Raw genomic sequence first — 14,477 nt, 5'->3', positions numbered from 1 at the left:
CAGAATTATGTTCACATGCAGAAAAAATAAAAGACGATCTCTGATGATGTATGCAACTTACATCTTAGGACATACATAGCAAATGATGAATGGTTTATTTGTTTTACTATAAAACAACTTCTTCCTTCATTACACATTTCTATATATCTTTGGCAAGCCATCACATATCATAAGGAAGCTCGCAAGCCATCACATATCATAAGGAAGCTTGCACTTAAGCGCTGACTATCGTATTTCAGTTACGAGTCCTGCATATATTTCATAGTGTTTTTCAAACCTGTAGGCTTTCTCAACAGAAGCAATAATTAATTACTTGTAATAAGGCAGCAACCATTTGATTTTCTGGGGGGGGCTATGGTTTTTTTTTCTGGACAAATTTTTTTTCCGCCTGTGGCGAAAAACAATCTATTTTTTTCGCGACAAGTCGAAAACAATTTTTTTCTTTCAATTTTAGCATTACATATAGTGGCAGCTGAGGGTGAAACAAACAATTTTTTTTTCTCAGAATCAAAAACAAATTATTTTTTTCTCCAAAAACTGGAAACAAACTTTTTTTCCAAAAAAAAACCATAGCCCCCCCCCCCCCCCCCCCCCCCAGAAAATCAAATGGTTGCTGCCTAAGTCATAGTGAATAACACAGTAACCGTGACACAAATATGTTGTTGAAAGCTGTCACTAGTCGAAAGGTAAACTAAATTATAGCAACTGTTAGACTTCAGTGCATATTAAAAAAAATACACACTATATAATTTGTTATAAATTACTCTGAATGTTCTCGTCAAATAGTAAATAATTAACATTTCTGTTCACAAAATACGATCAAAACTAGTTGTTTGGATGAATAGACAGACATTTAAAGAAATTTGACCCGATTTATCCTAACGTTTGATAAAATATTTCTCAAGGTTTAATTACTTTAAAATATGATTTTCGGAAAATCTTTCTGTCAGCGACTGTGTGCTTTATTGATTTTAATGACACTATCAAGGCAATGAAGTCATTTTGAAAACATGCACATGCAAGCATATCTACATAATGATTTTATTTAATAGATCATACATTATTTAACGAAACTTCTGTGTTTTTCTAAAAACGTTTGTTTTGACTTCATAGAAAATAATGTGATACAATTTATTTAGATAAAACATTTCAATTCATTTATTACAGGAAGTTTATTGGAAGATCAACCAGGTAAGATTTTTTTTTCATTTTCTGATTACAGTACCGGCCATGTTAGCTATCTACGAAAAAATGCAATACTTCTTTTAAATATTCTGGTTTTGATTTATCGTGTTACATTTATAACCATACTGTGATTATATAAGGTAATGTATATTATATTGAAGCAGTTATTATACTCAAAACAGTACATCGAGTTAGTGTATAAATCAATGCATCAATAATTACCTTTGTTTTATTAGGAGTAAGATTTTAAAATGTGTATGTGCAGCTAACATGAGTAGCAAGTCTACATACAACTTTATAGATGTGTATGTGCAGCTAACATGAGTAGCAAGTCTACATACAACTTTATAGATGTGTATGTGCAGCTAACATGAGTAGCAAGTCATCATACAACTTTATAGATGTGTATGTGCAGCTAACATGAGTAGCAAGTCTACATACAACTTTATAGATGTGTATGTGCAGCTAACATGAGTAGCAAGTCATCATACAACTTTATAGATGTGTATGTGCAGCTAACATGATTAGCAAGTCTACATACAATTTTATAGATGTGTATGTGCAGCTAACATGAGTAGCAAGTCTACATACAACTTTATAGATGTGTATGTGCAGCTAACATGAGTAGCAAGTCTACATACAACTTTATAGATGTGTATGTGCAGCTAACATGAGTAGCAAGTCATCATACAACTTTATAGATGTGTATGTGCAGCTAACATGAGTAGCAAGTCATCATACAACTTTATAGATGTGTATGTGCAGCTAACATGAGTAGCAAGTCATCATACAACTTTATAGATGTGTATGTGCAGCTAACATGAGTAGCAAGTCATCATACAACTTTATAGATGTGTATGTGCAGCTAACATGAGTAGCAAGTCATCATACAACTTTATAGATGTGTATGTGCAGCTAACATGAGTAGCAAGTCTACATACAACTTTATAGATGTGTATGTGCAGCTAACATGAGTAGCAAGTCATCATACAACTTTATAGATGTGTATGTGCAGCTAATATGAGTAGCAAGTCTACATACAACTTTATAGATGTGTATGTGCAGCTAACATGAGTAGCAAGTCTACATACAACTTTATAGGCATGTTTGTTATAGCGTACATAAATGTTCCTACATAAAGTTTATAACTTTGAGGTCAATGTTGATCTACAATATCTGGTTATAATGAATAAGAAAAAACAAGCTGAAACTAACAGATCATTATACAATAAAATTGAGAATGGAAATGGGGAATGTGCCAAAGAGACAACAACCCGACCATAGAAAAAAACAACAGCAGAAGGTCACCCTTTATGTTTTATTTTATTTAGTATTTACATATACATATGTGTTATCAATAGACGTTTTAAGCAAGTAACAATAAACAAATATACATATGTGTGATAAGAAAATATAAGAATATATCTATAGTATGTATTTCAGTAGAATATCTTAAATATTTCGTTAACGTGAAGGTATGGAAGATGAAACAATACCAGAGCGTGTAGATGATTTGACGAAAAGCTTACTTAAACCAAGGCACAACAGATACCCTAGGCTGGTTCTCTCTATCATTGGTGATTCAAGCAGCTTTGTACCCAAACCATGGCTAACACCTGTTTTTCAGTTAGGTTTAATTGAGACAGCTAAAGGGGCAAAAGGTACTCAAAATAAAACAACTATTCATTAATCCATGTGACAGACATGTGTAAGGGGTGAAATTCAATAAGAAAATATATTAGCATACTTTGATTCATCCAATGGGCTGACAAAGGTTATGACCCTTAAACTCATCCAATTATCTTCTGAAATCAAAGACAACCACACGTTGATTATTTTTTTTGTACAATAGGTTCGGAAATGGATAGAATTAGAGAAATAAAAATATCAGTAACGATGCTTTTTATGATTAATATATAAATATAAACGCAGCAAAACTAAAAAATATGTTAATCGTGTGATAAGTCATGCATTTCGTTAAATATAAGCTGCTGGTCACAATATGAAGTTTTTCCCGTAGAATAAGCGTAGCGAACGAGTTCAAAAAGACGCACATTTCGACAGTTTTTTTTTTATGATTTAAACTCATTAACATGAAAACGAGTACATGGACGCCTCTTTAATAAAATGGCATAAGGTTTGATTACGTATGAAGATTATTTGTACCAATTTTAAGGAAAAAATCAACAATGATTTATTTTTAAATTTGATAAAATATTTAATGTAAATAAAACGAAATAACTCTCTGATGCTGCTTCGTTTTGTTTCCATTCATATAAATATCGTTTACTAACAGTGCCCGGAAAGATGAATAAAATCGATACAAACTTGATTTTCTTATCTTGCTATTTCTCCATTTTGAATCAATAAACATCGAGTTTTAATAAGACCCGGTGTGTGAGTCTAAGACATGACACTCAAGACAAAATTGTCCTTTTTAGATTGCTTAATCATGTACAAGGGATCTGAAGAAAAAGTTAGTACTTTGGTTTGGGAGGCAGTGGACGATTTCAGTGTTGTAAATAATCAGAAACACAACTCTCAATCCACTGAAAATGAGGATAATTTCATTAATCTGATTGGTTTAAGGCCAGGTGAAAACGCCATAGTTGTAAGTAACTTTATTTCAAGCAGGTTCTTAAATGTATTGAAAAATTGAAAGATGTCAAAACTATAGTATTCATTATATATTATTGCTTCATCATATTCACGTTCGAAATGTTTATGTCTCATCAGTGCTCTTCTGCTTCAAGCGGATAATAAAAACTGATGTTTTTAAGAGAATATTAATATAAAATCATATGTATTCGAAAGGAATGAATATATTTTCGTGATTTAGAAAGCACCCACTTAGTAATACCTGTCATTCTAGCAGAATTCGAATTCCGCCATGCAAGTACGTGTAGGCTAAGACTGGTCTATTATTTCGATAGATCAAAAGCTTTCTATCAACAATAATAACTATTTTAAAATGTGTTGATGCTCAATAATGTTGCGTATTTGTTTTTTCTGTTTTTTTTTAACCCATAAAGTTTTATATTTTCTTCCCGGAATTTGACATTTGAAATCATCAATTATTTATGCGTCAAATTATGCCAATGCATTTTTCATGTTGCAGCCTTGGTGTCTTTAAAGAGTGCATCCACTACAATGTTTCCTTAAGATTCTTTTTTTTTCAGAACAAAAACATAAATGGTAAATCTGTTGCAGAGAAGTATTATGCAATGGGAGATATGAAACAAAAGGAATACATGCAGTATCATGCAGACACCCTACAAAGCATTGCAAAGCAGTATGTTCCATTCGTTGAACTTGGGGAGGAATTAAGTAAGTTACATCGTTGTCATTTTATCATAGTTGATACCAACGGTGTGTACATTCTAAGGGACATTCTGAGGAGTAAGTGTGGTTATTAAGTTTATCTTGTTTTAATTTAAAAAAGATGAAACACGGGCAATTTTAGATAAATTGAATAAAGGCAAAAAATCCTAACACATATGGCTTTCAATAATTAACAAAATACCGTACACTAAGATATAAAAGATGGCCAGATGAGGAGCAATTGAAAAATGATATCTAACTGCTTGATTACTATTAGACATGTTACGGAAAGGTATATTCTCGACGCTGAGGTAAACAAATTAGACTTTAAATTTGGGGACGGTGTCAAAACATTGATTATAGATTTAAATAGGTAAATTTTAAATCCTGTGCGTCTTGGTTCAAATTGCTTTTGTGATATCATTGCTGGCTAAAACCTGGCATAAAACATAAAAGGTGTACGCACGTAGGAGTGGTTGGTCTAGAAAAAGGGGGGCTGGGGTTATACAAGTTCATTCAATTCTAGATTGATAATCATATATTATACATAGTCAGCAAGTTAAATTTTAGGATTTTTTTGGCCAAGTTACTCATTCTGCCTTTTTTCAACTCAAAACTCCCGTCCTGCCTTTTTTCAAATTAAATCCTAGCCCCTCCCCCTCCTTCTCCCTGAAAAAAAAACACACCTTGTACCTCCGTAGGGTAGTGGTACCCATCCAACAGATTTAATTTAAAAAAAAAACATATTTGTTTTAGAAAAACTCCTAGCAGGAAAGACCCATCGGTTATCTTATGAAACGGTTGGCGAATTTCCACAAATGTTTCAGGAATTTATGAAATACAAAATATTTGCATAACGTGGTTTTAAGATATAAATGTAAGGGCTCTCCAAAGAATTCACACACGTGTGTACCCCGTGTCTCCGTTGCCCCGCACTTCTACTGCATTAACATGAACGTCCCCCATTTTTTGCAGTATTATTATAGTTTCTTAATACTATAGTGGAAATTATTTATATCTATTGCGTATATGTCTTATCGTATAAATGTTATTGATTATTCGTTCCATACGGAATTGCCTGCGAAAGGATCAATGCAGTTTTTAAATAAAATCCTATGTATACACAGGTAATCTCTTTGGTGTTGTGACACAGTCCCCACATTTAAAGTGTAATTTGTCAACCTCAGCGTCGTGAATATACCCTTTCGTAACATGTCTACTTAAACTCTAACCGAAGAACAATAACGCATAACTTTGGTCCTCATTAAAGGCTTCATCTGTTTGAGCGAGTCCACGTCTCATACACTTAGTGTAATACTATCGATATCACTTTTCAAATTAATATAAGGATGCATATCGGGTACAATCGAAAGGTTTCAAACAAACATTAAGCTCAAAAGTAAAAAAGAACTAAAGATAAAAGTAAACATAGTTTCTAGCTTCATTAAGTTTAACATAATTGTGCATCGAATACTTGATCGATGTCAGTCTCAAATGATAATAGACCAATATAAAATACAAAGTAGTTTGTGCAATTTTGGAACTGAGCGAATGTTTTAATAAAAAAAACCACAGAACCTTGGTGATTTCAATACATAATATAGAACTAAACAAATGAACACGTATCTTTTACATTTATTTCCTCTGGGTTTATTCTCGAGGTAATTCGTCTTCTCTTCTTTTAAAACCAAATTAGTGACCTTTATTTTTAAACATAGTGTCAATGTATTTTCAATTCTTACGCATCTTATCAACGAGGAGTTGCAATCCTGTTTAAAAATAATTTTGAATATAAAATACACTAAGTTAAAAAAGATGAGGATGGCAATTTGTTGGGATTGGATATAAATATTAAAGAAAAGAGATTTACTCTGATAAATGTGTCCGGGCCGAATATTGATACTCCTTGCTTCTATGACAAACTAACAGAAATCATAGACTAATTTGATAATCAATTTTGTCTGATTTGTAAGGGACTTTAATCTTGTTCAGAATTTGACCTAGATACCCATAACTATAAACATATAAATAATCCAAATCAAGGGATAAAGTTTTAGAAATTATAAAATATAAGACTCTTGTAGATCCATTAAGAGAGAGATACCCTGATCTTAAACGATTTACATGGAGAAAAAAATCCATTCAAACAATCACGGTTAGATTTCCTTTTGATCTCTGAAAGTCTTATAGATGACATATGTGATATAAACATTGGCAATAGCTACAGATCAGACCATTCACCAGTAATTCTGTCTTTAAAAATGAATGAGTTTATAAAAGGCACGGGTCTCTGGAAATTCAACAACTCTCTCCTTTAAGATAATGAATATGTAAAATTTAAAAAAAAAAACAATTATTAGCACATTTGAACAATATGCAGTGCTAGCTTATAGTAGAGATGCTTTAAACAGTATTATTGATGATTTTGATATACAATTTACAATCAGTGATCAATAATTATTTTTTGAAACACTTTTCAATGAGATCAGAGGTAAGACTATTTCTTATTCGACAAATATAAAACGGAAAGGGTAAAACAGGGAAAAACATTACAGAAGAAATACAAAAACTAGAACTAAACACAATCACTGAGGAAAATATAAATGTAATAGAGATTAAAAATGTGAACTTAGAATTTTGCGACAAAACAAGATTAAATGTCAATATGTTAGGTCAAGAACCCAGTGGATTGAAGAAGGAGAGAGACCAACTAATTATTTTTGAAACCTAGAAACCCAAAATTTTATAAATAAAACTATTAAAAAAATTGTTATTAATGATAACACTGTAGTAGAAAATCAAAAAGAAATATTAACGCAAACAAAATCATTTTTATGAGAAGCTTAAAGTTTGCAGAAGACAAGAGTGTTTAAAAGATGTCAATCTATCAGGGGAATTACCATTTCAAACACTTAAATTTAAAGATAATGAAAAAGATTCTTTAGAAGGTAATATTACCTTTAGTGAGCTAACACAAGCATTGAAAAGGATGAAAAATAATAAAAGCCCTGGTTCAGATGGCTTCACAGCAGAATTTTTTAAAGTTTTTTGGGTATATATTGGAAAATTTGTCTTCAGGTCAATAAATGATGCATATGAAATAGGGCAAATGTCTGTCACACAGAAGCAGGGAGTAATCACATGTATCCAAAGGAAGGTTAATCAAGACAGTTTTTAAAAAAAATGGCGTCCAGTTACCCTTTTAAACTCAACTTATAAATTAGCATCTAGCTGTATAGCAGAGAGAATAAAGTCAGTTCTTAATAAACTAAAACATTCTGACCAAACAGGCTTTATTCCGGGAAGAAAATGACATCCCTGGTATATTACTCTTGATTGATTTTGAAAAAGTATTCGACTCTATCTCCTGGTCATTTTTAATTTGAGACACTTAAATATTCTAATTTTGGAGAATTCATCATGAAGGTTGCATTTCTGTAAATATTGACAATGCAATTTCCCATAGGAACTCCGTTTACGACTAAAACTGTACCACTTTTACTATGAAGTTTTGAAAAAAATCTTATCCTAGAATTGAAAGTTCATATGCACCACAATTTTTTTCAAAGGTCATAATATAGGGCTGTGCGGCATATTTTCAACGTTTATATGCCCTGAACTTCTCAGAGTTTAAACTTACACTAATTTTCTTAACTACTCCTACCTCGAATGAAAGGTTACCACAGATTTCAATGTAAACAATATGCACGTGTTTATTTACTGGTAACATTCCCAAGTTCTGTCTCTGCGATATGGAACACAGAGAGCATAACTGGGAACCAGTATGTAAACAAAATTAATTTTCTATGAATATTCAATTACTCCCCAAAAGAGGCGCTCCCCAAAAGAGGCGTGTTTTGAGAAACAGCTGTATTTACAAAGTGCAACCTGAACTGGATAACAACATTTTATAATAATATTTCTTTTACAGTAACTCAAAATTGTTGTCTGTCAGATTTTTTTCATGGGTAAAGAGGCTGTAGACAAGGAGATCCTTTGTCTCCTTACCTTATGTGCAGAAAATTTATACTTAGCATTTTAGTCTGAAATAGTAATGATATTAAGGGTATTACGATAGATGATACAGAGTTTATATTGTCTCAATATGCTGATGATACATCACTTATTTTAGATGGATCTCCTTCTTCTTTAGATGCATCCCTCCGTATCTTACAATTCTATGCTGAGATATCAGGACTGAAAATTAACTTAGATAAAACAAATGTTATATGGATAGGAAGTAAAAAAACATAGTCAAGATAAAATATGCGTAAAGTGGGGATTGAAATGGGGTTCCAGTACCTTCAAATTATTGGGTATCACTTTTTGTGTTGATTTGAATAGAATGTTAAATCTAAATTATGCTCCTCGAATTCAAGAAATAGAAAGTTTTATACAAAAATGGTCAAAACACTCGCTTACTCCGTTTGGTGAAATAACTATTATTAAATCTTTAATTATAGATATAAAAAAAAATGAATCATCTGTTTTATCCATCCCAAGTCCAGATGAAAATGTACTACGACAACTCAATAGTAAAATTTATGCTTTCATTTGGGATGGTAAACCCGACAAGGTAAATCGGGAGCTCTTATGTCAAGAATACTGCAGAGGTGGTTTAAAAATGATTAATTTGAGAAATTTTATACAAGGACTAAATTTGACCTGGGCGAGAAGATTATTTAATTCAAATTCAAAGTGGATCAAATTATAAATTTTACAGAGTTGGCTTATTTTTGGAACAACTAAAAAAATAGAATTATAACGTTTTTTGGAAAGAAGTTATTTAAGCCTGGAAAAACATGTCGAGATTCCGACATCCTCGCTATTTTGAGGAAGTCATATCTTCATCTATATGGAATAATGAGAACATTAAAATTGAAAACGTCAGTGTTGTTGTTTTTTTTTTTATAGAAGTTGGGCAAACAACGGGGGGTATGGACTGTGAATGACCTTAAGGATGAGCAAGGAAATAAGTTGTCTTATCAAGATTTTGAACAGCTATATAATTTTAAACCCACATTTTTACAATTTTATAGTATTAAAGTAGCATTAAAAAATGGTTACAATCTATGGAAATCAACACTGAAAGGGAAAAACAACAACAAGCTTTGTTACCTTTTCAATATTAACATTTTTTTCAAGTCAAACAAAGGTTCAAAAGACATGTATAATATATTAAATCAAGGTGCGATACCATCTGTAATAGCAGCTGAGCGAAATTGGGAGGGTATATTGAATAACGTTGTAGGGGATTGGAAAAATCCATAACTGTGTCACTAAAATTTCATAAAAAAACAAGCTATGTTGGTTTCAATACCGAATTATTCACCGTATTTTAGGTACTAATACTTTACTTTTAAAGATGAACCGTGTACAGTGTAATTAATGTACATTTTGCAAGGAAGAATCATATTGTAGCAGACATTTGGCACCATTTGAATGCCTGGATTTTTAAACAACACATATTGAAATTCCACTAATTTAATGCAGATATAGTCATGTTTGGTCTTTATGATAACTATAAACTAAATTTTATAAAAAAAATAAAGTCATTTTACTAGTAAAGTATTTTATATACAGATCAAAGATGCAAGAGGAAAAACCTCATACAGAGGGACTTAAAAACTATATCAAAGAAAATTTAATTTTAGAAAACATATTTCCTCAAAAAATATGAGTGTGAAAGATTATAACATGTACTGGAACCCCTGGGACAAAGTCATTAATTAATTTAATAGTGAATTATTATGTATAGATGTGCTTGAAAAGTAATTTCCCTTATCACTATATATTTTTTAAATGAAAATGTTATACTTCATCCATATTCCGTTATATCATATCGTACTATTAGTATAATTTTTGTTTACTCTTATTTTTCTAGCTTGCTTTATTATGTGCCACTATAGATAATTTATGTAAATGCCTATTACAATGTAATCCATGATGAATAATGAAAAAAACCCACCTCAAACTATTAAAGGTAGTCAGCCGTTCGAAAAAAAAAAGGATCGAATAACCCTTTAAATACCTACACGTAAATTCTTCGAACACGTTTATTTTGTTTTAAAAGATGTTATAAAATCACTTTAATTTTATAATTTATAACAGACTGTATTTTCAGCAATGAAAGTACCTGTTCTGGTTATTGTGGCGGAAGGTGACTTAAATACCATAGAACATGTGGTTAAAGTACTTGAACGAGATATTCCCGTCTTGATCTTAAAGGGTTCTGGAAAAGCAGCTGATCTCATTGCTGAATGCATGGAAGAGTAAGAATGTCAATAAATATAAGTAAATAAAATTACTCAATTGTATTGAACAATTATATATTACAAAAAACCTAAAGATTCTAGAAACGTTAGACAAGAGCATGAAGTATTTTATATTTCGCATCAAAAAATGGTATTTGAAAATGTTACTCTTAAGATATATGTTCTAATATTGAAAAATCTTAAATAATCAATAAGGAATTGATTTTATATAGTGAATTGCTGGTCTTACCACTTGGAAGCGATTTCTGCTATACAATTGTGCTCATTAACCCGGTTTTTGTTTAATTTGCAATTTCCCAATCCACTATAAATAAATATGTTTAAACTAAATAAACTAACAACATATGCATTCAGTCGTACAATGTATATTTCAGTAAATATGTGTTATTTGACACAATGATAGAAAACTTATTGAAACAATATAAGAATTTAATGATTTTTCATATGGTTTACAAAGTGACGATTGTGGAGCGTACTTTAAAATGGTTAACGGTTAATGGTTAATAAGTCTTATGTAGACGAAACGCGCGTCTGGCGTATAAAATAATAATACTGGTACCTAGATAACTATCAACAAATTTTACACAATATAAAAGTCTTTGGTAGTACCATGTGGTATATGGACACATAGATTAAATTAAATTGCAGACATACTGCTAATATGTAAATTTTCTTTTTGATTTTCACATTGAAGTGTGTAACAATCTGAGAAATTTATTATTCAGTGTAGAGTCAATTGAAGCCAAGGCACCCTTATTGTTTGGGATATACTTCCGCGAACCAGATTTTAAGGAACTTACGAGTAACATGAAAGAAATTGAAAAACATAAGCACTTTGTAAGTTATTTTAATCATAGATATGGTAAAAATAACGGAAATAACACCTACCGAATGCAGTTTCAATTCTAGAGAAAAACTCATACCATTGGGATGTAAGGATAACACCGCCTGCACTGTGTCTAGCAATCTAGACCATATAAACTATACGGCTATCTACATATAGCTAGAACTAATGATTCAGCTTTCGTTGGCTATTGCTACTTTTCGTCGTCAGTATTGTCAGTATAGTTGTTAATTACTGTGTCATTTTGGTCTCTTGTGGAGAGTTGTAACATTGGCAATCATACCATATCTTTTTTTATATTATAGAGTTGTAACATAGTACATGATATTTAAGGCATGGTATTTAAATCGATTGCAAATAAACTAAATATCTTTCCTAAAGGATCGTCAGATACAGTCAAAGAAATATTTTACGTCTGACATATTCATTGCATCACCAGTGAATATGATACACGGCTGAAAACACATATTATATTTAATTATGAGCACAGCAATGTTAGGCAACTGTTTCCTTTTCCCTCGCCGGGGTTCGAACTCGTGCTACAAGGATATCGAGACAACACCGTATGCCCTTTGTTAAGAGCTCATTATATAAAAATCATGATATTCTACCGAAATAATTCAAAGTTTAGTAACCATGTTAAAAACATCTATCTCACTGAACTTGAAATAAAGTATACAACGAATACAGTTAAAAAATCAGATGTGTTATGATTAAAAAGAAGAAAACTAGTTAACTCTGCCTCATATATTGACTTACTGCAACAATTAGGAATTTACAATGAGGGTCGGTTGAGAACAAAACTTAACGACACAAGAAAACATTTCTGCTTACAAATATAAACTATTCATTTCTAAGTAGCTACAGTCCAACCGAGCCTGTATATATATATGGAATATATTTCTCCCAGTTAATTTGATATTTTAGTGCTGTCGTGTCAAATCATGATTTCCGTGATTGATGGTTGCTGCTAACAGTGCACAAGGTAGCTAATTAAGCAAGAGTTCCAACTGATGCAGTTAGAATCATTGTTTCAGCAATTTTACGGACGCCATAATGATTTGGTTGACCGTTATGGAGCTTCACAGATGACGACGGATACTTTCCTATTGTCGTATCCACATTCCCGTTCTCTTTTTCTTGGAATTGACCTGCTGTATAAGACTATAATCGGGGTTTTCACTTACATGAGAAACAAGACGGATGCCACATAATTTGCTTACCGTTCCGAAGCACTTGAGATTGTCCCGATTTTAAACGGGGTTCATGTTAGTCAGTCTTTTGTTTTGTATGTTATGTTTTGTGTACTGTTGCTTCTGGTTGATCTTTTCTCGAGACACTGGCACGAAAATACTACTATGTAAGTTTCCTCTGCATCACGGATACCATTTTTCTTCACTGAGCATTTAAAGGATCATTAAGAATGCAGTTTATGTTCGACAGTTAAAAATTAGTAATTTTAGTTTAAAATTAACGCCGACGTTTTTTTTTATATAACAAGACATTTTCTAATTCCCGGTCTGTTTTGATTTTCCTGATCTCAGAATGTTTCCAATATCACTCCGATGTTCATACCCCTTTCAAAAACTGTAAACAGTAGTCTGTTTGATGACTGTCAATTTGACAATATCAATTTTTCTGTAGAATGCATAAATTAATGCACCATTCGAATGATATAATCATATGTCAGTTCTTTTCCCTTACAACTCATTTTGTTAACAATTATAACAGAGAAAGAAATACTGAGAACAATACGAAGACATTAATGATATGAGGAGTGAATAAAAATGAAACCGCCACTTTATAGATGATACAATGGCAGCTCATTTGTTTGAAATGACAGCGTCCGCCCATATTATACTATACGCTATAATAAATCGATGTTAATTTGCTTAGATCATCTGGTTTTCCAATTATGTTTGAAACTTTTAAAATGTTCAATTAAACCATTGGAATGATGGAAAACAAAATGATTTTTTATTGAATTTCTAAACCAATATTAATTTTTAGGTCAACATACTGGATATAAACCAACACGACGAAACAGAGTTTTCAGATGCCGTTGTCAATTCAATTATAAGAGCATGGGCACAAGGTAGAAAGAAAGAAGATGAGAGACCTGTAAAATCTGCTAATCCTAAGTCAAGGAACAATCCATATATAATCAAGACCGATAAAGATGAAAAATACGAACTTCTAGGTAAGATTTCGTACGAGAGATAGGAAATTCTGTGAACAAGATTATATAATATTTATTATCTTAATGGTTTTAATTGTCTGCCAGCTTAGATGATGTTTGTATCATCCGCTGCTTGTCTTTACTAACTGAGGTCGAGTGTGATATCACTAAATTATACTTTTTATCGAGTCGGTCATTGCTATCATGTTGGCTGCCAAAAGTGGAACAGGATAAGATTAGACTTTCAGAGAACAATGTAATCACCTCAGGTTTTTATATGGGTTCGTTTTGTCCAATGTTTAGATTTCTATGTAACGTCTTACAAATTACCTTTTGTCCTAGCTGGCAATGGTTTAGTCGGCTCATGAGCTTTTATAGTTCTTTTTGTACCATCCTACTCATTATTAAATTCTCTCTCTTTCTCCTAAAATGATTCTAAAATGATTAACAAAGTTTCCACACAAGTTTTGTTTCTTGTGTTCTCGTGTATCCCTAAGCATGGTTTCTTTTATTGAACGATTGGTGGCTAACGACTTGAAAGGAAACAAGTAATGGGTACATCGGCTGATTAATGTTATTCTGATTGCATGACATTGTTTTTCCATTCATACTTCAAGTTGATAAAAGGCACCAAGTTTTACGTTGTACAACTTAGTTATTTTTAGATTAATTT

At 31.8% G+C, this 14,477-nt stretch overlaps 1 protein-coding gene across 2 annotated transcripts in view; it reads left to right on the top strand.

The window, feature by feature from the left end:
• The first annotated feature begins 804 nt into the window (after window positions 1-804).
• Window positions 805-14,477, top strand: part of LOC139521812 (transient receptor potential cation channel subfamily M member-like 2) — a 34,282-nt gene continuing 20,609 nt past the window's right edge. The window contains exons 1-7 of one of the 2 annotated variants that reach the window (XM_071315452.1): window positions 805-1,191; window positions 2,629-2,846; window positions 3,627-3,796; window positions 4,365-4,512; window positions 10,631-10,778; window positions 11,507-11,618; window positions 13,636-13,825. In XM_071315452.1, the coding sequence (XP_071171553.1) occupies window positions 2,663-2,846; window positions 3,627-3,796; window positions 4,365-4,512; window positions 10,631-10,778; window positions 11,507-11,618; window positions 13,636-13,825 (952 nt within the window). In that variant the 5' untranslated portion in view covers window positions 805-1,191; window positions 2,629-2,662. The remainder of the gene's footprint in view (window positions 1,192-2,628; window positions 2,847-3,626; window positions 3,797-4,364; window positions 4,513-10,630; window positions 10,779-11,506; window positions 11,619-13,635; window positions 13,826-14,477) is intronic. The other variant, XM_071315453.1, reaches the window with a different exon arrangement.

The sequence above is a fragment of the Mytilus edulis genome, chromosome 4 (genome assembly GCF_963676685.1).
Source record: "Mytilus edulis chromosome 4, xbMytEdul2.2, whole genome shotgun sequence".
Classification (NCBI taxonomy): domain Eukaryota; kingdom Metazoa; phylum Mollusca; class Bivalvia; order Mytilida; family Mytilidae; genus Mytilus; species Mytilus edulis.
The sequence above is the reverse complement of the archived record's forward strand: the minus strand, read 5'-3'. Positions and strand labels throughout refer to the sequence as shown.